This window comes from Budorcas taxicolor, chromosome 6 (assembly GCF_023091745.1).
Source record: "Budorcas taxicolor isolate Tak-1 chromosome 6, Takin1.1, whole genome shotgun sequence".
In the NCBI taxonomy this organism is placed as follows: Eukaryota; Metazoa; Chordata; class Mammalia; order Artiodactyla; family Bovidae; genus Budorcas; species Budorcas taxicolor.
The window spans coordinates 25,159,598-25,184,261 of NC_068915.1; the positions used below are offsets into that span (position 1 = coordinate 25,159,598).

Here is a 24,664-nt window from a genome sequence, read left to right on the forward strand (position 1 = left end):
GGAGGAGAGGGCTCTGAGCACTGAGCATTCTGCCCAGCAGCCCTGGAATAAGGGCAGGTTTCCCTGGAGGCAGTTACCGCCATTCCCGTTATTGAGGGGGGCTCCCCTCATCCAGAGGCAACAGTGCTTCTGTGGGGCAAGATTTTCCCCAGAGGAATTCTGAGAACAACTGCTGATACTTCGGCTGGGTCTTGAGGTACTTCCTTTACAATGAGCACGTACTGTTAGTGACAGAGCTTGACACAGGCAGCTATTATCTTAAAACAACCCCACTTGCCTGCCTTTGGCATGAAATATCCTCCTTTGTTTGAGGCCCTTTTCCTGAGCTCTCTCAGGAGGTGAAATCACGACCACTTTCCAGGGCTGTTGAGAGCAGGTAAACACACACCAATTACATAGTGTGTGTTAGACTGCCCTTTTCATGTCAAAATCCTCCCAAAGAAAGATTTCCTCCATGCTGAATCCTAAAGGAAATCAATCCTGAATATTCATTGGAAGGACTGATGCTAAAGCTCAAGCTCTAATACTTTGAACACTTGATACAAAGAGCTGACTCATTGGAAAAGACCCTGATGCTGGGGAAGATAGAAGGCAGGAGGAGAAGGGGATGACAGAGGATGAGATGGTTGGATGACATCACCAACTCAATGGACAGGAGTTTGAGCAAGCTCCTGAAGTTGGTGAAGGACAGGGAAGCCTGGCGTGCTGCAGTCCATGGGGTCGCAAAGAGTCAGACAGGACTTCGTGACTGAACAGCAGTGCTGCTAAAGCACACCCCATATCTAGCTTTGCCTCACTTTCAGCATTTATCGCGTTTACTTTTATGCATTATTATGCATGTATTTCTTATCTTGCCTGTATTCAACTAAAAACTTGAGGACAAGGACTATTTCTTCAACTCTGAATCCTTCAATCCTTAGTAACTTGTAGTCTAACCAAAGTGGATTCTTCATTGCTATTTATGATATTAATCAATTGTATTTCTTTTAAATTAGATACTAAAGACACTTTAATAGCAAAATATTACAGACAGAAAAATCATGCTCTTTTTGATACAACCAAAGGATATAAATAACATATTTTACAAAAAATAGAAACAATGCTACCTACACAAACACTTCTGGATCTAAAAAAACAAAACATGAAACTACATCTCGGGGAACATTTATGTCTAACTTCTTATTTTGCAAACTTGACACAATACATTTTAACTTGACATTTGCTTTATCTCATATGATACAAATATTACAAAATACATTAAAAACCTTGTTGAAACATATGTAATTTGTGAGACTTAGATGTTCAAATAACAGAAGAAACGTATTCAATAACAAAGTTGCCCTTTGGACTGCAAGAGCAATGTCATAGCTTTGCCCCACAACATTTTTATTTGGTTTCTTCCTATACTTTCGTCTCCCTTCAAACTTCAGCCTACTAAAGCATTATTAATAAAGACTCTAGAAGGAGTTAGAATCTACTTAGGAGCTATGGATGATGGTATCTTATCTCCCAATTTCAACCCCCTTATTCTGGCTTGAAAATGCTGTGTAACGAACACATCATTACACTCCATATGTGGATTAGTGTTGCTCCCTCAGTAGGCGAAAGAAATTACTCTTGAATAAGGTGTAGGATGCTCCTTGCAGTGCAGGATACATCCTATTTCTCTTGGGCCAGTACCTACCGCTCACTTTCTGGCAGGCATTGTTACAACACACTCTGCTTGATTAGTCTCTTTCAGGCTGTTTGAGAAGTGTGAGATGAAGAACTGAGTGCTTACAAGTCCTCTCTTATTGTTACAATAATAATTCTCATGATTATTATTAAACTAGAAATTACCTATGACTTTATCACTCTTCCTCTATTTGTTTTCTCATTCTTTATAACGTTTCCCCCAAAATGACTAAAAGAGATGATTTTTTTAAGATTGTACCTCCTGTTACCTTTATCATTCTGCCTCATAGCCCACAGGAGGTTTAGTTCTCACGGGTTTATCATTAGAAGGGAAAACAGGACCCAGTAGATATCTGAGCTGTTTACAAAGAGAAAATAAATATTACAAATATTTTCCATTTTTGTTTTGGAAATTGCTTTGTTTTTTTGTATAAATGAGGGGAAAAATTAAAAACAAAAACACTGCCCTCCCACCAATCTTGGACGTCTGCTATCCCAATATACCTTCTGAAGAAGCAGTCTTAAGCTTCAGGCTGCATATATAGCCATTTGCTTCCTGGTTAATAGCACAATCTGGGACTCAGATGAGCTGACTATGATGCAGAGTGGGACTCCGGGTAACCAATGTCAACCAGCTTGGGGACGACAATGGGGGATTACAGAGCCATCTCCTACTGCGTGTTCTAAGAGCCAGCACGCCTGGTTGCAGTGGCCTGTCCATTCCCGTCAGAATGAGGACGCTTCGCTAGTCTCAGGGAGATGGCAGGATCCTGAAGGGCAGCAGTTGTCCATGAGTCAGCAAATGTGGTGTCTTCTGGATGGTCCAAATCTGCATCTGCTTTTGATTTGTTTCTACAGAAAAACTCTCAGTCAGTTTTCATGTGAAATGTGCCGTGGACCCCAGCATTGGGAGCATTCCACCCTGCTCCTGCGTCAGCGTCTCCCTCACCGAGGGAGATCTATTGAAAGATGAATGACCGAGATCGGACTGCGCCATCCCCTTGACCGAGCTGTTTTCTTATTTGAGACTGTAAGAAAGCACACCCACCTGAATGGACTATTGAGCAACTTTAAGATAATAAATGTTGGCTTTTAACAAATATTAAATATGAAATGCTGACTGGTAAGAAAACTATGCAACAACAAGTAATTATCATATCCCCTCTTCCCCAAGTTTTATTCTTGTTTTCTGTTTTTTTCTCAGGAGAAATACTATAGTTGCTAAAACATGCACAAATTGGGAACTGGCCTAGCACTTTTAGTAATAGCAACACTATTTAATGAATCAAAATGAAGATATAAATTAAATTTATTGATATGGAAAAATGTTCATGATATATTGTTAAGTGAGCAGATGAAGAATACTACAGAATGATGAAATTTTGTTTTAAATGTTTTATATGCAAAGGGAGAAATCTGAAATGTTCATTTGCTGTTTTTACTTTAAATTTTCTATAATGATTATGTGTCAAAGTTATGAAACAGAAACAATAAAAAATAATTCATATTTGAGCAAAGACTGCATATGGCAAAGGATTTCCCCACTGAATATCAGATACAGTGGAACTATCTCAAAAGGAGGGCTCTAGTTCTTTGGATCTAAAATTGAAAAGAACCAAAAGCAAAAATCCTAGTGTTTAGAAAGGACTATTCAGTAAGATTCTAAATATAAGCTAATTTCATTTCGAAAATTGGAGATTACTGTCTATAGCTGAAGACATCAAGGGATTCAAGGGGGTATTTATATGAAATTTGAGAAAGCTTTGACAAGTTCTTGGCTAACAACTCACTAACTTGCAAACACACATGCACAAAAATTGCATGAGACTGGAATGTTCTTATAAGCACTTTGTCTTCCTCCCAGGAGGTATATGGAAAACATAAATTAAAATACCTTTTGGCTTTGACCTGCACAAAGTAATAATTACACAGGACACTAAGCCAAGTCTTTCTGGCAAGTCCACTTTCTCAGACAATATAAAAGGATTTTCTACTATAGAGTTATGTCAGCGTTCCTCTATCTGTCCTTCTGGTACCACACGTCCTCCTCCAGGCCATCTTGGACCACCCACACACTAACAGGAAGTCTGATAGACATCAGAAGTCTGATAGACACTAGGCTAGGCTCTGGCAGTGAGACCCCAGTGCAGCCTCATTCCTCTATCTTTACTCCTTTCTTCAACCCTTCCATGTTCAAGAAGAATGAACAGACTCTTCCACAAGCCTGCATGTTGACTTCCCGTAGGTTTTCAGGGGTTCCCTGACTCTTCCAATAGCAGTAAGTTTGAAATCGTCAACACGTGATTTGGGAGTACTAGGCATTCAGAGACACGAATAACTCACCAGCTTCCAGCGTAATATCTTGATCCACTCGTCAGCTTCTACTCCTGTCTTTGCACAGAGGTAAAACGTCCTGAATGGAAATACTAAGCTGATGAAACAAAAGAAAGAATGTAAGATATTCCAGACCGTTGAACATCTATTAGTTGAGCACTCATTAAAGTATTCCAAGTGGAAAAAGAATTGACGTAGAACCTGGGTAAGAACCTCAGGAGTTGGTATATAGACAGCTAGTCCTGCTGGCAAACTGCAGAAGTGCTGAGGATGTTGTTGATTCACATTATTATTTTTACAGGCAGATTTGTATATTTTAATGGGTCCAAAGGGTGGGATAGACGTGGGGAAGAGGTCCAGGTCAAACCCAGATCCTTTTATGGTTCATGATCTAGGCTGAATACACACGTGTGTTTATTCCGCTGATTCATTAAATGACTCAGAACTTGTGCTACAATTCAAAGAACAAGCAACATAAATAAAAAGAGTTTGCTGAAGGAATTCATTTGTGTTAGCTGGCTGCAACAAGGAGGACAGTGGCCTCTGTGGATGAAAGCAGTTTTAACTTTTCAGAGCGGGAAAGGAGACAATAAATCTCCTCAACTATTCACTTGGCCTCCTTCTTGCTGTGAGTTAATCTTTGCTGAAGGGAAGACAAACTTGCCTACTGGCATGAAAGACTGTTCTAGGAACAGAATTAACTCCTCCTTTGACTGTGTCTTGAGTTATAGAGTCAAAATCATTTGACTCATGGACTTCCCTAGTGGTCCAGTGGCTAAAACCCCCAGCTCCCAGTGCAGGGGGTGCCCAGGTTCAATCCCACATACTGCAACTAAGAGTTCAAACGCTGCAGGTAAAAGATCCCATGTGCCATAAATAAGACCCGAAGCAGTCTAATTCATTAACTTAAAAAATCTTCTGATTTATATCCTGCCCACATTTCCTGTCCTAACAGTTGAGACACAAAACAGTTTAGAAAATTTTTTTGTCCTTTTCGTGAAAAAAAAAAAAAAAAAAAGCCTGAACTGAAACCAGAAGGGTTTCTATACCCTAAAACCAAAGTAACATATCTTGTTTACACCAGTGAATAATGTTGAATAGACAAGAGGTAACTCTCTGTGTATGAAATCTTGATGTGAAGTCTGGTTGGGCAACTAGTAGACAGAGGGGAAGTTGGGGAGGGGGTGTGATATTGTGCACACACTGTACAAAACTGATTGCTGGAATTGTCATTGTTGGGTACTTCTTGTGAGAGACATGATTAATTACCTGTTAATACAGACCATTTTCCTTTCTTCTTGCTAACAGAACCCCAGGCAATAAATTACAACTGGTTGGAGCCAATTATCACATGTGCATGCTCAATCACTCAGTCGTGTCCGACTCTTTGCGACCCCACGGACTGCAGCCTGCCATGCTCCTCTGTCCAGGGGATTCTCCAGGCAAGAATACTGGAAAGGATTGCTGTGCCCTCCTCCAGGGGATCGTCCTGAGCCAGGAACTGAACCTGTGTCTCCTGCATTGGCAGGCAGATTCTTTACCACTTGAGCCACCTGGGAAGCCCAATCATGATCATACTAGTACCCTTTTCTAGCTTCCTTTGCTGCTGCTGATGGCCATTGGCTGCAGTCTTGGCCAATGAGATAGGAGGGAAAATATGATAGAAGATTTTCTGAGAAAATGTCTGCTTTCCTGATAAAAAGGGCAGACCTGGCTCATCCCATCCCAGCATCTTTCTTCATGGCTTACATAAAAATATGAGGCCTACAGCTGGACTATTTCACTTGGACTCTGAAGTAGTAAGCATGAGGAAAAGACCAAAAGAACTACATAGACATTGGACAGGACCTTGTCAGTGTAGCTGTCTGCCTCCCGATTGCTTGTTATATGAGAAATATAACCCCCTGTTAGTGTGTACGGTATCTTTATGTGAATTTAAAGAAGATTTCCATCATTGGCTGATACTATCCAATCATTAATTAACAATAGTTGATGTTAATTTTCTTAGGTGGGACAATGATATTGTTCTATAGGTGACATTTTTATTCTTAATAGATACAAATTTAAATATTCACGGGGAAAGTGCCATGATGTCTGCAACTTACTTTCAATTGGTTCAACAAAAGAAAGTGAACGGATAGAGATAAAGCAAATATGCAAAATATTAATGATTGATGTATCTAGGTGAAGGGTATATAGGTATATAAGTCTTTCAACTTGTTTCATTTTTTTTTTCAAACTTTTTATTTTGTATTGGAGTATAGCTGATTAATAATTTTATAATAGTTTCAGATGACGAGCAAAGAGACTCAGTCATACATGTACTTAAACCCATTCTCCCCCAAACCCTTCTCCCATCCAGGCTGGCACATAACATTGAGCAGAGGTCCATGTAAGTCCCTCAAATTTTGTATGTTTTAAAACTTTAAAATAAATGTTGGTGGGAAATAAAACACTTTTTTCTCAAGACACTTTACTCCTCCCAGTTAGAAAATTATCATGATACACTGATAGTGTTAGAATAAAACATTTTTGTGCCATCTGCAAGAATTGTCATAATTTCACAAATCACTCATTCTTGGAGTCAACAAAGTTATAACTAAAATTGAATAAAACATCTCAAAGGAATGAAAGCTGTCTAGCATGTGACTGGCATCCTGTCGTGTGCATCATACTTGTTGCAGTATACAACATAAAGAATCAAACCCAGCAGAAGTGCTTATTTGTTTATACCACTTTAAATGAGTGTAGGGCTTCCATGTGGCTCAGTGGTAAAGAATCTGACTGCCAATGCGGGAGCTGTGGGTTTGATCCCTGGGTTGGGAAGATCCCCTGGAGAAGGGAGTGGCAACTCCCTCCAATATCGTTGCTTGGGAAATCCCATGGACAGAGGAGCCTGCTGGGTATAGTCCATGGGGTTACAAAAGAGTCAGATACAACTTGGCGATTTTCCCAACCCAGGGATTGAACCCCCATCTGTTACTTCTCCTGCATGGCAGGGATATTCTTTACCACTCTGCCACCTGGGAAGCCCAACTTAGCGGCTGAACAACAACAAATGAAATTTTATGTTACATTCAGCTGAAAGGACTCTTAATATGCATGTACCGCCTCAGGTCAAAACATCTGTACACATTAGACATACAATTTTTTATTCTGCCAAAATAAGTATCTGGCAAGAAGATTAAAAAAAAACACATTTCCTCTATAAAACAACTTACCAAAAGCAGTTTACCCTTTCCTGTGAATAATCAAATTGTACAGCTGAACATTCAGTCAAATCTAGGATCCGAATTGGTTCTGGTGACTTAAAACAAAAGGACAAACTATGTCATCATAAAACACACACACACACACACACACACACACACACACATCTGTTTATCACTTATTCTCCAAACAAGTCTCCACTATGAGTGACTGTTAACTTTACTTCCACTACAGGAATTGATAATAAAACTTCCTAAGGGAAGCCACATGCTTGTCTGGGGATTGGCTTTTCGTGAAATTGGACATTAGAAAGATACTTTCATTGTCAATTCAAATTTGGTGGAGATGGATTTTTAACACGTGGAAGGGAGGCATATTTTTCTCCCGTGTTTTTAGACATCCACTTTCTCAGAAATTTTGTGTAGGAAAAATGAGAAGAGATGAAATAATTTTAAATTTGCTTAATGAGTTAGACCTGATAAATGGACATATTTTTAATAGAGAACACTGCTACGAGACAGTCCACCCAATGTGGTAAGGGAACAATCCCACTGCTCTAAACATAGAGGGTGGCATGCCCCAGAGAGTTAGAGGTTAGCCAGACTGAGAACAGTGTCTGCTATACAGGTCTCATTTATGCAAGAAAGCTCTGCTCGTATCAGGAATCCAGAACTCTCATCTCCAGTCATTTACAGGATGTGTCCCATAAATTTCAGGGATTTTAAAAGGCAGATATTCCTTTCATTTAGAGTCTCATTTTTAAAGGGAAAATATATGATTGTGTTTCTTACCATCTGGTCTTTGAAGTATTTCAGTTCATTCCTGTGCAAAGTAAACCACCTCGTTTTCCAGGTCTGAAAAAAAAAAAAAATGGAACATAGGCTTTGCATACATGATTATAAAATCTGGACCGGATAATTTCCTTTTCTTATAAAAGTACCTAAAAGATTAGATACAATGAAATATTCTTGTGGTGTTATTTCTGAGAAAAAAAACTTTCAAAGTGAACCTTAAAATTTTACAGTTTAAAAAATTAAAATGATTCCATGCCTTAAGCTCATAACAGAGGCAAGGATATCATTAACATTTTTAAGCAAGTGAAAAGAAATAATCTATCATAAATATTTAAGGTGATTTGCATTACAATAAACCACTAAAATTTCCATCTTAGTAAGACTTAATAAGCTTAATAAAACTATGGTAAGAATAGATATAATTTTTGAGCACCTATTGAAAATTCATACTATCCTTGGAGGTTTATATACATTATAGACAGCCCTCATACAATGCCAAATATTATTATTCTTGTTTTACAAACAAACAAACTGAGGTTTAGGAACCTCAAACCACATGCTATTCTAAACCTTGCCTAGAAATTCCAGGGCATTGGTGGAAAAATGTTACCCACTGTCTTGTTACCCTCTGTCTCCTTTTTTTTTTTGTCTCCTTTTTCTGTACTAACTGAACAGAACACTCATCATCTTTGGTGGCAATGTTCCCAATTAAAGGAAGTAACAATGGATTTAAAAATAATGCTACGAACATGAATACTTCCTCTTCGCACGAATAATACACTTGAGTCGGGACAAAATAACTAAATATTTAGGTTAAATTCAAGCAGACCAGTACCCTTGAGAGATTCAGTGCCCTGCCACTTTAAATGAGAAAGAACAGACACTCCGTGAATGTCTTCTTAGCCCATGAATATGAAATTGAATAACTTTAAAGGTACAGTCGCATAAACAGAAAACAGCTGGATACCTCCCAACCAGTAAAGTCCCAAATTTTGTTTTCTTTGGGATTTTATAAGATAGTTACATTAGTACCGGTGAGATGTTTTTTTTTTTTTTCTTTTCTACTGTTAGGTAGACATACCTAACAAAATTTTCATAAGATTTTGACTCTTTTTTACTAAAAAAAAATTTAAAAAAGCAAAGGTATGTACTAGACATGGAACTCTGCTCAATGTTATATGACAACCTGGATGGGAGGGGAGTTTGGGGGAGAATGGATACATGTATATGAATGGCTGAGTTCCTTTGCTGTTCACCTGAGACTACCATAACATTGTTAATTGGCTATATCCCAATAAAAAATTAAAGGTTTAAAAAATGATTAAGATGGTAAAAAAAATTATTGAATATAAAAAGATATGTGCTGGAGTTAATTTGCCACTTTAATCCTCAATTATTGCATCAAAAGGATTTTAAGTTTTGATTATCAATGATAGGCTATTTTCATACATGTCACTTTGCCAAAGAATAGTCAAGTGATTTTATAGAATTTTGACTAACATTAGCCATCAAGATGAATTCTGTAAACAGGTAAATGTTATAACTGGGTCAAAATGAGTAGGTGGTTCTGCTTTTTAAAAGTCAAAATGAGGACTGAGCTCCCAGGATGCATTCTCTCTCTTTGTGGCTGATGCTGGAGGCCACACGCTTCCTTACCTTGACCAGACCACCCTGTTTGGTGAGGTAGCCTTCTTTGGTGCCCAGCTGTAAAAGAAAGAAACACTCAAGTGAAGCCCAGAACTATCACAACTTGAATTTTGTCTATTTCTGTCCTATTTTAAAATGAAACAAGAATTTGCCTTTGATCTTTAAGTAATTGCCTTTCCTTCTTCATCGAGGCACTTGAAAATCCTTCCCATGTGGTAAACACTGTTTTCAGACCAGATTGTCCAGTGTGATTTTGCAGCAACAGAGAACAGTGCACAGATTCTCCTCTAACGTGAGCTAGCACTTTGCACTCATCATCTTTGGTGGCAATGTTATATATCAACCAGGTTATATAAGCTATACCATTTATAAGAGCCTGCATTGGGCAACAGGCATCTGTGCATCCCATTTGTTCGGATTGTTGCTGGGATGTTATGTACATAAACATGGCCACACACACTGCCATAAGGTCAATACGTGGGCAACTTTGGATAAAGCAAAGAAGAGGGATTTCTGTACTTCCCAGAGTCTGTATTCTGCTAATCTGCTTTGTGAATTAGAAATCGCATTTTCTACAATTTATCATATAATTCTCCAAACCCACCCCTTTGTTTTTTCACAGACTATCTCTTGAGACCTATATTCCATGGGATAGACTCTCAAGAGTGCTTATCTACTTAGACTTGATTCATCTAGAAGGGATTTAAAGTGAGAATGAGTCATTTCATCTCACCTATCAATAATTCAAGGGTAACAATATGACACATAGCTGGCACCTATGAAGTATAAGGAATGGTGGGGAACAGTATGAATAGCAATTTGCATAAAACCAGGACCCTCAGGTGAAAAAATGTCAAAATTCATACGTTCCTAAAGGAATTAGATTCGTGGTAGGCTATTTTGTTCTATGATATCATAATACATCTTATATTAGTAAGAAAAAAATGAATAAAAATTGAGAAATGATTTGGTTGATGTCAATGTTTTTTCACGGGAGTTTCCACAGTATTTGTTCCTGAGATGAATTCTCCCTACCAAGGAAAAAGAGGAACAGCAACCATCAAAATAAAGATTTAAAGCCAGAAATAACATATGACTATGACCACTTCCTTTAAAATTTTTAGGGCATTGAAATAACAATGAAACTCCCAGGTATTCATTTAAATAATATTTATAGCATTGGTGAATTTGATATTGAATAATCAATTTGATTCATTTTGACATTAAAAGAACGAACTGACTGAATTGATTTTGGATATTATATTATGGAAACAAAAAATTACCATTTTGGATTATTGAGTCTACAGAGGCAAAATAAAGATAAGTTATTTTGTAGAAGATACTGATAGAATTGAAATCACACTAAGAAATCATGCTACTGACTCCATCTTACTTCCATCCAAACAATATATGATAAATCTAGTACTTTTCTAAGGTTTTGATAGATAAGTGGAAGGCTGCAGAGAAAAGAGCTGAGAATACCAATTTTATTCATGGTCTCAGGAGGTAAGAAAGGAAATATCTGTATAGCAGCAGATTTATTTTTTTAAATCTTCTCATCTAGAAGAAGAGAGTTTATAGCCCCAAATTGAAAACAACCTAAATATTTTAAAATTAAAGCATTAGCCTGCCTATCATCCTTTCTATCTGCCTGCCTTGTGTGTGCTCATGCCAGTCATGGCCAACTCTTTGCAGCCCTATGGACTGTAGCCCTCCAGGCTCCTCTGTCCATGGAATTTTCCAGGCAAGAATACTGGAGTGGGTAGCCATTTCCTACTCCGGGGGATATTCCCTGATTCAGGGATCGAACCAGCATCTCTTATGTCTCCTGCATTGTCAGACAAGTTCTTTACCACTAGCACCACCTGGGAAGCCCTGCCTGCCTTAATTTTAGTCAAAAGCCATCAGGTGGGACAAACTGAGGATGTATTCCAGAATGAAGCCTACTCAAGAGGCAGGACAGATAAGGGCAACTGGTGATTTTGGATCGCATCCCTATGCTCTGAGGCGCCTTACTAAGAAAACCGATGACTGTCGCCTAAACGAGATCTGCGGATGGGAGTGTGGCACTGCATCAGTGCCAATTTCCTATTAGAACCTGGGTTTTTATTCTTCTTTTGATGATTGGGATGATCCCCCTACTACATACAGTGTGAGCTCAATGAGACCAGAGCATTTGCCTAATTTATTGCCAACCCTCCAGTGCTTAAAACAGGCCTCGGTGCATCGTAGGCACTTTTTAAAAAAGTTTGCTAAGCAAATGAATTAATTAAATTCATCCTATCTCAGAAGCCCAATCCTATGTTGTGTACAAAATATATAAATAATCATTTCCCCAAATGCAGTTGCCAAAGGATGGTAAACAGTTTTACAGAAGCATCTACATTTCTGGGTGATAGGACACCTATTTTCATTTTCACTTCAAGCAAGAAGTTCTTTTTCCTGTAAATAGTACTTAATCCCCTTCCTCCACTGCCAGTGCTTGTGCAAGAAGGGCATCTCCACAAGAGAAGGCAGAAGTCCAGAAGCCCTCAATCAAAGCTGTGAGCTGCTGTGTTCAGCCAGGGGAGGAGAGTCCCTGATAAGACGGTAACTGTTCCCCAGCTGGCTGGTCCATCCATTCATAGTGAGGAGTACTGCGACACAAGAATCCACTAGAAAATCTTTCTAGTTTTCTGTCCATATCAATGCAGAATAAATGTCATGGACTTCTCATTACACAGTGTGAGTGAAGATATTTTCAACTTACCACTCACCATTGTTTCACTTTTTTAAATTAATTTTGGCCTTGTCCCTGCCTTGCAGAATCTTAGTTGCTTGATCAGGGATTGAACCCAGCCTGGGCAGTGAAAATGGCTGAGCCCTAACTACCGGACCCCCAAGGAATTCCACCACTGTTTTTAAAGTGCCATTATGCAGAACCTTCTGCGTATGTTCATTGCTGGATCCTTGGGCAGGTGAATCCATCCAACACTTGAAGTGGGCGAAGGAGGCAAGCAATAAAGCTTGCAGAATTTGATCCCAAGAAGGTTGTTTCTACCTAAGTATGCCCCGTGCCTCATGCTCACACCAGCTCCACCAGTTCGGTCATATCTGCATTCTACTATTGAAAAAGAACGCACACAGTAGGGTCTGGTTTGATCGACCTTGAGTGGAGATCTTTAGGGGAAGGTAACAGAGAAGATGTAGAGTAAAACTGAGAGGACAAATGAAAAGGATGGTGAAGCGATTGGTGGTGGGGTAGGATGGTGAAGAGGAAGGACAGGAAGAGTACAGCCGACCGGAAAACAAAGACTTGGTTAGATCTTGATGTGTTCTCTGGTCTGTTTTGACTTGAGACTATTTACTGTCTTGCGTTCCTAAGTTTCTCTAGTTCAGAGGTCTTCTACGTCCCTTTGTAAAAAAGCTAAAACATCTTCCTCAGCCAATTTCCAGGATTTTTATTTTTGAGTGGACGTAGCGTAGTAACACGGAGAAGGCAATGGCAGCCCACTCCAGTACTCTTGCCTGGAAAATCCCATGGACGGAGGAGCCTGGTGGGCTGCAGTCCATGGGGTCTCTAAAAGTCAGACACGACTGAGCGACTTCACTTTCACTTTTCACTTTCATGCATCGGAGAAGGAAATGGCAACCCACTCCAGTGTTCTTGCCTGGAGAATCCCAGGGACGGGGGAGCATGGTGGGCTGCCGTCTATGGGGTCGCACAGAGTCAGACACGACTGAAGCGACTTAGCAGCAGCAGCAGCAGTGTAGTAACAGTGTAATGTGTCGTGAACCTGATTAGCCTATAAATCTACTGATTATGATTCCAGTTCCGGGAAAAGTCTCAGACTCCTGGGAAGGGCGGACTCCGTGCAGGTAGCCAGCCTCCTGTCCAATGATTCTAGGATAAAGGTGAGCAGAGCATGCACAGAGGACGGGGTGTTAGAGGAAGCTAGAAGGGGTCACACAGAGTCGGACATGACTGAAGCGACTTAGCAGCAGCAGCAGCAGCAGCAGAAGGGGTCAAGAAGGCTTTCTGGAAGAGACTGATCCCAGATGCAAGCCTCTAAGGATGAGAAAACAGTAGAGATACTGGCAGGGTTTCAGATGCAGGGAGGAGAGGAGAAGCATTCAGAAACTTGGGGTCCTCCAGCGTGAATGTGGGAGAGAAGTATAAGGTCAGGCCAGGGAGAAGAGCAGGATCCAGGAGGATGAAGACAGTGGGCATCCGCCGAAAGCTGTTAAGCTGGAAGTCACGATAAATCTGCTTCTCAGGAGAGATGTCTCTGGTGGCAGGGTAGAAGAAGTACGGCCACAGAGACGAAAAGGTCATGCATGTTTTTATTTAATCTGTAGCTAAATATCTTCAAGTATAATGATTGCTATCTAGAACTAGTGCTTGACGTTTCATTTAGGTGTGATCCTCTTTATCATGAGGACACAGCCAGATACTTTATACGCGAGCATGGAGCCAATGAGAAAAAGGAAAAGAATCAGGGCGCCCGGGGCACAGTGAAGGGAAGAAGGTGCTGCAGAGGAATCTTTGCAGGGTCACAGCTCACAGAACAAACGTCAGTGGACTCCAAGGAGAGCAATGAAAGCCCCCATTGCGCTGAAAGTGAACAGTGGCGCACATGCTGCAAGGGGTCCAAATGTCTTCTGTCTGGACCCTCATTCAATGAAGGAAAAACATAAGTAATAAAAAGACCAGGGAAAAAAATAATATCCTGAGAAATTATAGTAAAGGTGGAGAATCTTTTTCTTCCAGAGAAAATTGAAATGTAAAAGAACTTTTTAAAAAAAATTTAATGAATTTGTAGAATAACCGTTTAGACAACTGTGTGACCATAAACATTGTTCGCATATTCTACCATGAACTTTTTTGGTGAAGTAAGGACAGGATTTAAGTGCTATTTCTGAAGTCTTTAAAATCCTATCACTATCGCATTGTAATTTTATTTTTATTTTTTTTACAATTTACCCTGGACCAGATGAGCCATAGGCTTAGAACTTTACGTTCCTTTTCCAGTTTTATATCCCAAGGGTGAATTTTATGTGAACAAAAGTACTGTAAAATGTGTGTAACTTATTGGATGTTATTGCTTTTAGACAGTGAGCCCGGTGGGCAGATGGATGGCCACTTACAGAAGGCGCAGTGGGCACCAGGTCATTTTCTGATCTTCCCGTTTGCATTGCTGTGTGAACCCGGACAGATTCATAAATGGACGGTTCTTCCACTTTTTTGGGATAGGGGTGTTTCAGAACAATCAGAGTGCCTGCATGTAGACCAAAAAAAAAAAAAAAAAAAAAGTCAAATATAAGCCCCAGAAAGAGAGTCCAAATGTTAACACCAGATCACTGTGCCTGGATTATAAAGTTTCTTGTTTTTCATGGATTCACTGACTCACTGTCTCAATATTTATCATGTACAAACTACATTCCAGGCTCTTAAACTGGAAACTGGAGATATAAAGCTCTGTGAGATAATTTCTGCCCTCTTAGTCTAGGACAGAATTAGCCATGAATATAGTCATTTAACTGAACAGGGTGATGAGACCACCATTGGCAGTGTGAACCAAGCATGCTGGTTGTGCATGTGGTAGCTCTGCTTTCTAGGAGAGATGTCTGTAGGCGGCAGGGTATAAAAAGTATCACAGAGGCAAAAAGATCATGCATAAGAAGTGCAGTTCTATGAAATGCTTTAGAAATGTTTTCCTAGGGGAGGCGACACCATTAGACTCCATTAGACCTTAGCAATAACTGCTGGTTTTCCAGGTGGGCTTTACAAAAGTTGTGCAGACTAAACCACACAATGTACCAGGTATAGGAGGATTTATTCCACTGTTCTACTTTGCACGATTTTCAGAACAGCTTGTAACAAATCCGTGGACCTAAAAAATATGAGCTTATAGCATTTTCCCTCCTGTCTGCTACCACCCCATTGACAGCCAAAGGAAAGAAGGCTTTGCTTTTCGTTGGTGGATATGAAGTGAATAGGCTGAGGCCACTGTGTAATTACCTTCACTTCCAAGTGAAGGCAGAAAAAGCCCACCCCAACCCCAGTCTGGGGGGGCCAGGTATTGGGGGCTGAGAGATTTCAACTCAACACTGATATTTCCCCCTTCTGCATCTTTCCCTTACCATGATCAATCAGTCAATCAGAAACTAGAAAGTGACTGCAAAAAGAGTAATTAAGGGTTTTCTCCCCTTTGCTCTGGCTTCTTGGTTTTGTTTTTTTTTTTAATTTCACTTGGGTCTTTCATACAGAAGGTCCAGGATTGTACCAGACACTGGGTGAGATGCAAAGATTTCAGTAGTTGATTCAACACATATTTCCTGAGCTCTCCTGAGTGCCAGGCACTTGGGGAGGCCCCGGGGATACAGCAGCAGACCAAAGAGACGTTGCTTTCACTCTCATGGCCGCAGAGACAGAAACATTTTGGAAAAAAAAACAGAAGTCAGGTGAGAGAATTGTTTTGAAAACCTTAACAAAGCAAAGCGAAGAAATGAAGAGTGAAAAGAGAAAGGGGTCTGGGTAGCGTGGTATTTATATCAGGCCAGGGAAATCTTCTTTGATGGGGTGACAGAAATCTCATAGAAAGTATAGACTTTGAATTGGAGTGAAAAAGACGCAAGAAGGAAAGGAAAATACCTCCCCTGCAGTTAAAAAAAAAAAAAAAAAACGTAATAATAATGATAAACCTACAAACCAAGCAAAATCTTTCTATGAGGTTTGAGTAGAGACAGTGAATTGACTGCAAAAACAGAACAATGCCTTCTGACCCAGGGGCCCAGACAAGGCCCTGCTGGAAAGTGAAGACGGTCACTGAGAACAGCCAAAGAGGCGCACTCGCCCTGGCCCCCAAACAGTGGCCTCCTTCTCGCTCTGCACCCAGCTCATCTCGGGAGCACTGGGATCACAGTGAAAAGTGGCTTTTGCAGTTCTCAGAAGGCCCAGTCCTGCTCTTGCACACTGCCTGCACTCCTTTTTGTTGAGGCAATTCTTTCATGAGAACAGATCCAGTCATATGGGGACAAGGGGCCGGTTACAGGTTTATAGTCATAATGAAAGCAGCAACACCTAAACCCAGAGCAGCCGTTGTGCAGGCCCAGGGGCCGTCTGGATGCAGCTGTGACACGGCAGATGCTTGGGGAACTGGGAACTGGTTACCCAGGGACCTACCCGAGAGAAACACTCTCTGGCAGCCACCCTGGCTTTGCGGAAAGAGCCGCCATGGCACTTAGCCCCTGTTACTTTGGACATTCTATTTCAAGCTTCTCTTTCTTCCTCTGACAAGTGAGAATGATTACCCTTTCTTCATGAAGCTTATTTGTTTTATGCCCCAAATAAAGAAGGGCTTGAGAAAGGATTATAACAATGTTAGATGTTGTTACGTTCTGATATATTTTTAAATTCTTAAGTGAAATTCCAGTGAGCACCATCTTTGGGAACATGGATTTTAAAATTAGGTAAAAAAGACCTAAATGTAACTATGTGCTAAGAATAACAATGGCAGTAGTCTAGATTGTCACTGACTGTAGCACTCAGACAGACGCCTCTTAATACTTCCGTGTCTGACAGTGGAGGAGAAGAAGACCAGAGCTCAGGGCTCAATGCAGCGCACAAATTAGAAAAAAAAGAAAAAAGTGAAATCTTGTGCTTCATCTTCAAGTGAAGGGAAGTCGCTCAGTTGTGTCCAACTCTTTGCAACCCCAGGGACTGTAGACTGCCAAGCTCCTCTGTCCATGGGATTTTCCAGGCAAGAATACTGGAGTGGGTTGCCATTCAAATTCAAAGGTGATGCTAAATTATCATCCTATTCATATGCTTAATATGAAAATACTATTTTAAATGATGCCCTAGAAAGATGCCCCTGGTCAATCCTCTGTCCTTTTGCATAAAACCAAGCATCACCCAGGTTTATACTTGCCTATACTAGTTTCCTATGATGTTGAAGCTGAAACTCCAATGCTTTGGCCACCTGATGCAGAGAGCTGACTCATTTGAAAAGACCCTGGTGCTGGGAAAGATTGAGGGTGGGTGGAGAAGGGGACGACGGAGGACGAGATGGTTGGATGGCATCACCGACTCAATGGACATGGGTTTGGGTGGACTCCGGGAGTTGGTGATGGACAGGGAGGTCTGGCGTGCTGCAGTCCATGGGGTCACAAAGAGTCGGACATGACTGAGCAATTGAACTGAACTGAACTGACTGCTGCTGTAACAAATCATCACAAACATAGTGACGTAACTTGACTTGATTATCCTACAGTTCGGAGGTCAGAAGTCTGAAACGGGTCTCATGAATCTAAAGGGACGGTATTGGCAGGACTGCTTTCCATTTGGAGGCTCTCGGAGACCATCCGTTCCCTTGCCTTTCCTAGCTTCTGTAGGCTGCTGCGTTCCTTGATCGGCGGCTCCATTGCTCCATCTTTAAAGCCAGCTGCAGTGGGTCAGGTCCTTCTCATGCTGCTGTCTCTCCAGGTCTTCTCTGCTTCCATCTTATAAGGACCACTGTGATCACAGTGGATGCTCCTGGGCAATCCAGGATAAGCTCTGCATCCCAAAGTCAGAATTCCTTTTTGCCATGTAACATTTACACTTCCAGGGAGGGATATGAACCTTTGAAGTGGGGAGGTGTCATGATCCTGTTTACTACAGTATCAGTTTCTGGGTGGTGAGCTTAGCCAGAGGGTCCCGTTGTGCTGCAGTCTAAGGATCTCTGGGCCAGGGTTGCTGCCTGAGCCTGCAGCGCTGTAATCAGTTGGGACCATAAAGCCGTTGCTTTTCCAACACACACATTTCCAAGCCCTGTGAGTCCTTTCAGAGCAGGTATGGTGTCAAATTTATCTTTGTATTCCTACCTCCTGATAGAGTTTCTGACATAGGGAAAGCTTAATGAGTGAATGAATGAGTGCACAAATGCCGCAGTAATTCAGGTGTAAGGCAGGGAAGAACATGAAATGAACCAGGCTTCCAGGTCCACAGTTAACTTGGCCAGGGCAAGGACAGGACAGGACAACAAGCCCAAGTTCAGCTCTCCAAATCTCCACCGTGCTGTGCTTAGTCGCTCAGTCATGTCCGACTCTTTGTGACCCCACGGACTGTAGCCCGCCAGGCTCCTCTGTCCATGGAGATTCTCCAGGCAAGAATACTGGAGTGGGTTGCCATGCCCTCCTCCAGGGGGTCTTCCCACCCAGGGACTGAACCCAGGTCTCCAGCATTACAGGCAGATTCTTTACCAACTTAGCCATCAGGGAAGCCCAAGAACACTGGAGTGCGTAGCTTATCCCTTCTCCAGGGGATCTTTCCAAGCCAGGAATCAAACTGGAGTCTCCTGCACTGCAGGCAGGTTCTTTTACCAGCTGAGCTACCAGGAAGACCCATATCTCCACTGGGAACACTCAAATTCTATTTTGAAAACTTCCTCTGAAGTTTAATCAGTGAATAGCTAAACTAAGGTAAATGATACTGAGTCAACCAGGAAAGCAGAACTGACATATTAATTTTAACTACTAAGACCATGCATGAGGCTAGTTTTAATGGTGTCATGAAGAAAATAGCAAGCTACTTATAAAATTCAAGCTTCCACTGATAAAAATCTGGTCTCCTGAGAGACATGTCTCCTTAGCCAACCATTCTGCCCAAGGAAGTGCCAATATATGGACTTCTTGGCACGGCTTCCAGGCTTACAATGATTTTCTCTTTTCTAAACACCATCCCAACCCCTTACACAGAGGTAGACCCCCAGAGATCCTAGCCCTCCTCCACAGACACCTAACCTGTACTCAGTCATTGGACCGACCCAGGGATCTGCTTAGTCACTTCTCTGGAGAGACGGTTCATTAACTTCAGTTTCTGAGTTCAAGAAGGGGACTGTTGTTTCCTGCCTTTGACATGAAAGCTGGTTTCAGAAGCAACTCCATGAAGGCACACTTTTGAGTTGATCAGAGCATGAGGAAGGCAGGTATTTCAGTGTGCTGAAAGCTTCAGAGTAGCCTCATGATCACTTGGCTGATTCCTTGTTGTCTCTTTCTGTTTCTATTGCCTTTAAATTCTGAATGGGAATACGAATATCTTTCCAAAAAGTTCCCACTTTTCTCCCCATATCTTTTTTTTTAAAGAAGTTCAGCTGGCTAGGGTTAGTTTCTGTCATTGGCAATTAAAAGAAACTTATCTAATGTAGACATCACAGACTTATTATTAAGTTAGAAGATTCAAGGTTCATGATAGCATGCTGACTTCATAAGGAAGAACTCTGGGTTAGTGATATTCAGGCCAAACAAATTCCAGGACTTGGTTAGAAGATTCTGACAAAGGGCAACAAACAGGAGGCAGGGGCTGGTAGAGAGAGAAGAAAGCTCTGCAACTACAGGTTGGAACCCTGGCTGTGTTTCACTTCAGTTTCTGAACTACATGAAGGAGATTGTTGTTTCCTGCCTTTGACATGAAACCTGGTATCAGAAACTCTTGGTGGGGGAATATTTTTGAACTGTAACTTACAGACACCTACTCAGTGTATAGTACTATGAGACTGCATTGAAAGACTCCTTATCTTATATTCCAGCAAGAATTCCGAAAATAAATAAGGACAGTCTCAAGCCTCAGGCACTGGTTTGATATCTAAACTAGAGTATAGTGCAGGGCACACAGAGCTCCTAAAAAGGAAACCTTGTTTAGAATATTTCCTTTTTCCACTGAAGTGAGTGCTGCCCCCAGGTTCCCCACCTAGACTGGAAGATGGCTGGAGGGCGAGGACAATACCTGTTTCATCACTATATTTCCAGTGGCCAGCAGTGCCCAGCTCACAGCTGGTTCTCAATACAGATGATGAATTATGAATTAAAATAAGATCATATCCATCTATGCTTCATTATTGCCCTCAGGTTCAGAAAACAAGCTTTCCTGCTGCATAAGCATGGCAGATCCCTCCATCCCCTCCTGCTAATACAGGGTGGCCTTCCAGGGGAGTTACAAGAGTACTGACGGTCTTTCTGTTCTCTTCTTTGCTAGCTGCTCTGCAAATGGACTTGAACTCATCATAAAATGGTGCTGGTAAAATCACGTTTGTTTACACATGAAGGAGTTAGGCAATGGCACCCCACTCCAGTACTCTTGCCCGGAAAATCCCATGGACGGAGGAGCCTGGTAAGCTGCATTCCATGGGGTCGCTGAGAGTTGGACACGACTGAGCGACTTGCCTTTCACTTTTCCCTTTCATGCATTGGAGAAGGAAATGGCAACCCACTCCAGTGTTCTTGCCTGCAGAATCCCAGGGACGGGGGAGCCTGGTGGGCTGCCTTCTATGGGGTCGCATAGAGTCGGACACGACTGAAGCGACTCAGCAGCAGCAGCAGCAGCAGCAGCAGCAGGCTCACAGAGAGAAATACACTGAGTTAAGTAAAGCGGACCTGACAGCCAGGGCAAGAGAAGATTCTGTTATAATATCCAAGGCAAATCAGGTCACTTTTTTTGGAGTACTTGATTCTACCTTTCATATGAGTGCACTATGGAACTGACTTAAAATTTGAAGAAGACGTCACAGAGATTTAAGTAAACATTAATCCAATCGTTCCTAAACCAATGCTTCATGATATGTCAAAAATTATATAGCTCTAGCATATAACTATTGAATGAATTACCATAAAAGGGCCTCTTAAAATAAAATTAATAATGATTATTTCTGCCATGCTAAGAATTATTATAAATATCACTATCTTACATGCCTAATCTCATCCAGTCTTCACAGCAAGTCATTAAGGTATCAACTATTACCATCAGCTTAATTTCGTAAGATGATGAAACTGAAGCTTGCGAGGTTACATAATTTGCCTGAAGAAACACAGCTGGTACATAGCAAAGGCTGGAGTTAGACTGGAGGTTCACATGTTTACACATCACACCGTCCGTTTTTCTTAGCCTTGGTGATAATCACCACCATGGAAACTCTCTATGGCATGTGAAATGTACTTTGGTTATTGTGGACAAGAGAATCACGTGTATCAATTAAAATTTGATGAAATGGATTCTTCAAGAAGCAGCTTAAGAAAAGAAAAGGAGAGTTTTTACTTCAACGTTTCTCACCAGACCTCAGTTTCTTCATTTGTAAAGGAGTAATTAAATGGTCTCTGAGCTCCCTTCCAATTCCAACATTGCATAAATCTAGTTAACTGCACAAGCCCAACTGAAAGTGAAGAAATATTAGGATGCATAGTAACCAAAGGTTTATCCTGTTTCAGTGAATGTGCAATATTCATCTGATATACTTCACTTCTGATGTCATTTTATTTTTGCCTCTCATTTTTCTTTTCCTCCCCCTTCTCTTCAAACTTTAAATTTTATTTGACTTTACTATAGTTACATAGGCTGTTTTATATTCTTTCTGGAGAGGCATGCATGAGACGGGCCTAAATATTTGGGGGATGTGTTCTAGTCAACTTTTTTTTTTTAATGTATTTGATTATTTTATTTTTGGCTGCACTGAGTCTTTATTGCTGGTCCTCTAGTTGCTAGCGTGGGCTTCTCCTTGCAGTGGCATCTCTTGTTGCGGAGCATGCACCCTAGTGTGTGTGGGCTTAGTAGTTGTGCCCCATGGCATGTGGGATCTCAGTTCCCCGTCCAGGGATCGAATCCATGTCCCCTGCCTTGCAAAGTGTGTTCTTAACCACTGGACCATCACGGAAGCCCTAGTCAACTTTTTTTGTGTTTTATGATTTTCTAGAATAATTTCTCCAGTAAAAATTTATGTTAATAAATTAAGAATAACAATAAACACAAAGTTCAAATTGAGTCATATTCTTTAGAACAAGGGTTTTATATCATATCAGAAATATTATTATAGGCTTTAAGGAGACTGAGGACTAAACAATGTACTGTAGGCCTGCCATATCCTACGAGCATTTTGTGCATCACGTGGTATGGACTCGCCATCCTAATCCAGTCAAAGCCATGCTCTGCTGTGGCAGTATTGCCTGTAGTGTCACTGGGACACCGGTTTTAGGAGAACACAAAGTGAGTGGAAAGCACACAGGCTTTAAAAACAGGTTAGCCTGGATTCCAATCTCAGTGCTAATGTTCTCTATATTTGCAGCTTGGACAAATAAATTAAAATCTCTGAGTTTTTATTTCCTAATCTGAAAATAGGACGACTTTACCCACTATTGTGGGTGGTCCAGAAGATTAAATACCTTGGTATGTGTGAAAATATCTAATAGCATGCCTGGAACTTAGTAAAAGTCTGCAAAGGTTTGTTTCATTCTCTTCCTTGCCTGCTTTTTACTTTTCCAAACATGCCTCATCTACAAATGAAGATTTGTATTTCTGGCAGACATAAACTAAAGAAGTGACTTCTGGGCTTCTCTGGTGGCTTTGTGGTAAAGAATTCACATGTCAATGCAGGAGACACCAGCTCAACCCATGATCCAAGAAGATCCTACGTCCCTGGAGCAGCTAAGCCTGTGCACACAGCTATTGTGCTCCGGAGCTTAGGAGTAAGCAACTACCCAGGCTACGTGCTGCAGCTGCTAAAGCCCATATGCCCTAGAGCCCGTGCTCTGCAACAAGAGAAACCAGTGCAGTGAGAAGCCTGCGCCCTGCAGCTAGAGAGTAGCCCAAGCGGCAGTGGAGACCCAGCACAGCCAAAGGTAAATAAATGAACATAAGTGTTAAGAAAAAAAAAAAAGAAGTGACTCCTGGTTGTGATTTGACAATATTCCAAGTTATCACCAATTTTTTTCAGAAGTGTCACATAAGTCTCAAATTAAAATTAATTTTAACTTAATTATTTTAAAATGTCACCTGGATGGAATGGCTAGAGTCACAAAATAAAATAATAATAACTATAGCAGTTATCAAAAGGTTGGGAATCCCCATATCAGAACAAAAAGAGAAGTGGAAATTTGACATTTAACAAACAACCAGATAGGATCTTCAAAACTGAGAACCAATCACTATAAAGGGTAAGCACAAACACAGCACTTATTCTTTTTTTCATGCTAGTTAGGTGATTAAAGTCACAACACAGTAATTTCTATAATAAATTGTACATGACAATTTCATGTACAAAAGTATTGCAATATAGAGAAAAGGTAATGGAAAAGGCAATTTTTATTTTAATACTATTTGGACACGTAAGCATAAAGATAAATGCCGGGTACATTTTCCAAGACAAATCTTAGTCAAATACAAGCTGCTGCTGCTGTTAAGTCGTTTCAGTTGTGTCCAATTCTGTGCAACCCCCTAGACTGCAGCCTACCAGGCTCCTCTGTCCATGGGATTTTCCAGGCAAGAGTACTGGAGTGGGGTGCCATTGTCTTCTCTGGAGTCAAATACCAGAGGATTCATTAAAAATTAATAATGAACCAACCATGTCCATACTAAAAAAAAATTCTCATATTTTCAAATCTATTTGAGTTGAATTTAGAAGCCATGTACAAATATGAGTAGAAGATTCACATAACATCTTACTATTATGGGGCTTCCCTGGTGGCTCAGATGATAAGCAGTCTACCTGCAGCGTGGGAGACCCAGGTTCAATCCCTGGATTTGGAAGATCCCCTGGAGAAGGAAATGGCAACCCACTCCAGAATTCTTGCCTGGAAAATCCCATGGGCAAAGGAGCCTGGTGGGCTACAGTCTGGGGTTGCAGAGTCGGACGCGACTGAGCCACTTCACTGTACTATTACAAATGAAAGGTAGAGTCTGAATTTAACCATTACTGAGCATGCATACAACACAAATCATTTTCAAATTATGCTTTGTACATATTTTGGAAGTAAAAATTGCCAGCAGCTTGCTAGTTGTTGTGTTGTCCCAAAAGCTGCAATGTGGACGTTGGTACTGGTATACTGTCTACGGAATGCTGTGGGTCATGATTAGCATTTATTCTTTTAGGTGATGGGGCATAACAGGGGGAAAGAAAGACAAGAATCCTTCTTCTCATAGAGTTTATATATGAATGTGAAGATGTTTAAAAAATAAGTGGGTTAAAAATAGTTAGGGACTTCCCTTGCAATCCAGTGAT

General features: G+C 40.9%; 1 protein-coding gene across 1 annotated transcript in view; it reads right to left on the reverse strand.

The window, feature by feature from the left end:
* Positions 1 to 2,633: 2,633 nt before the first annotated feature.
* DAPP1 (dual adaptor of phosphotyrosine and 3-phosphoinositides 1) overlaps positions 2,634 to 24,664 on the reverse strand; it is a 53,846-nt gene continuing 31,815 nt past the window's right edge. Inside the window, exons 4-9 of the mRNA XM_052642247.1 lie at positions 14,787 to 14,917; positions 9,669 to 9,716; positions 8,010 to 8,072; positions 7,230 to 7,315; positions 4,018 to 4,105; positions 2,634 to 2,702 (exon numbers count right to left, since the gene is read on the reverse strand). Of these exons, the coding sequence (XP_052498207.1) occupies positions 2,634 to 2,702; positions 4,018 to 4,105; positions 7,230 to 7,315; positions 8,010 to 8,072; positions 9,669 to 9,716; positions 14,787 to 14,917 (485 nt within the window). The remainder of the gene's footprint in view (positions 2,703 to 4,017; positions 4,106 to 7,229; positions 7,316 to 8,009; positions 8,073 to 9,668; positions 9,717 to 14,786; positions 14,918 to 24,664) is intronic.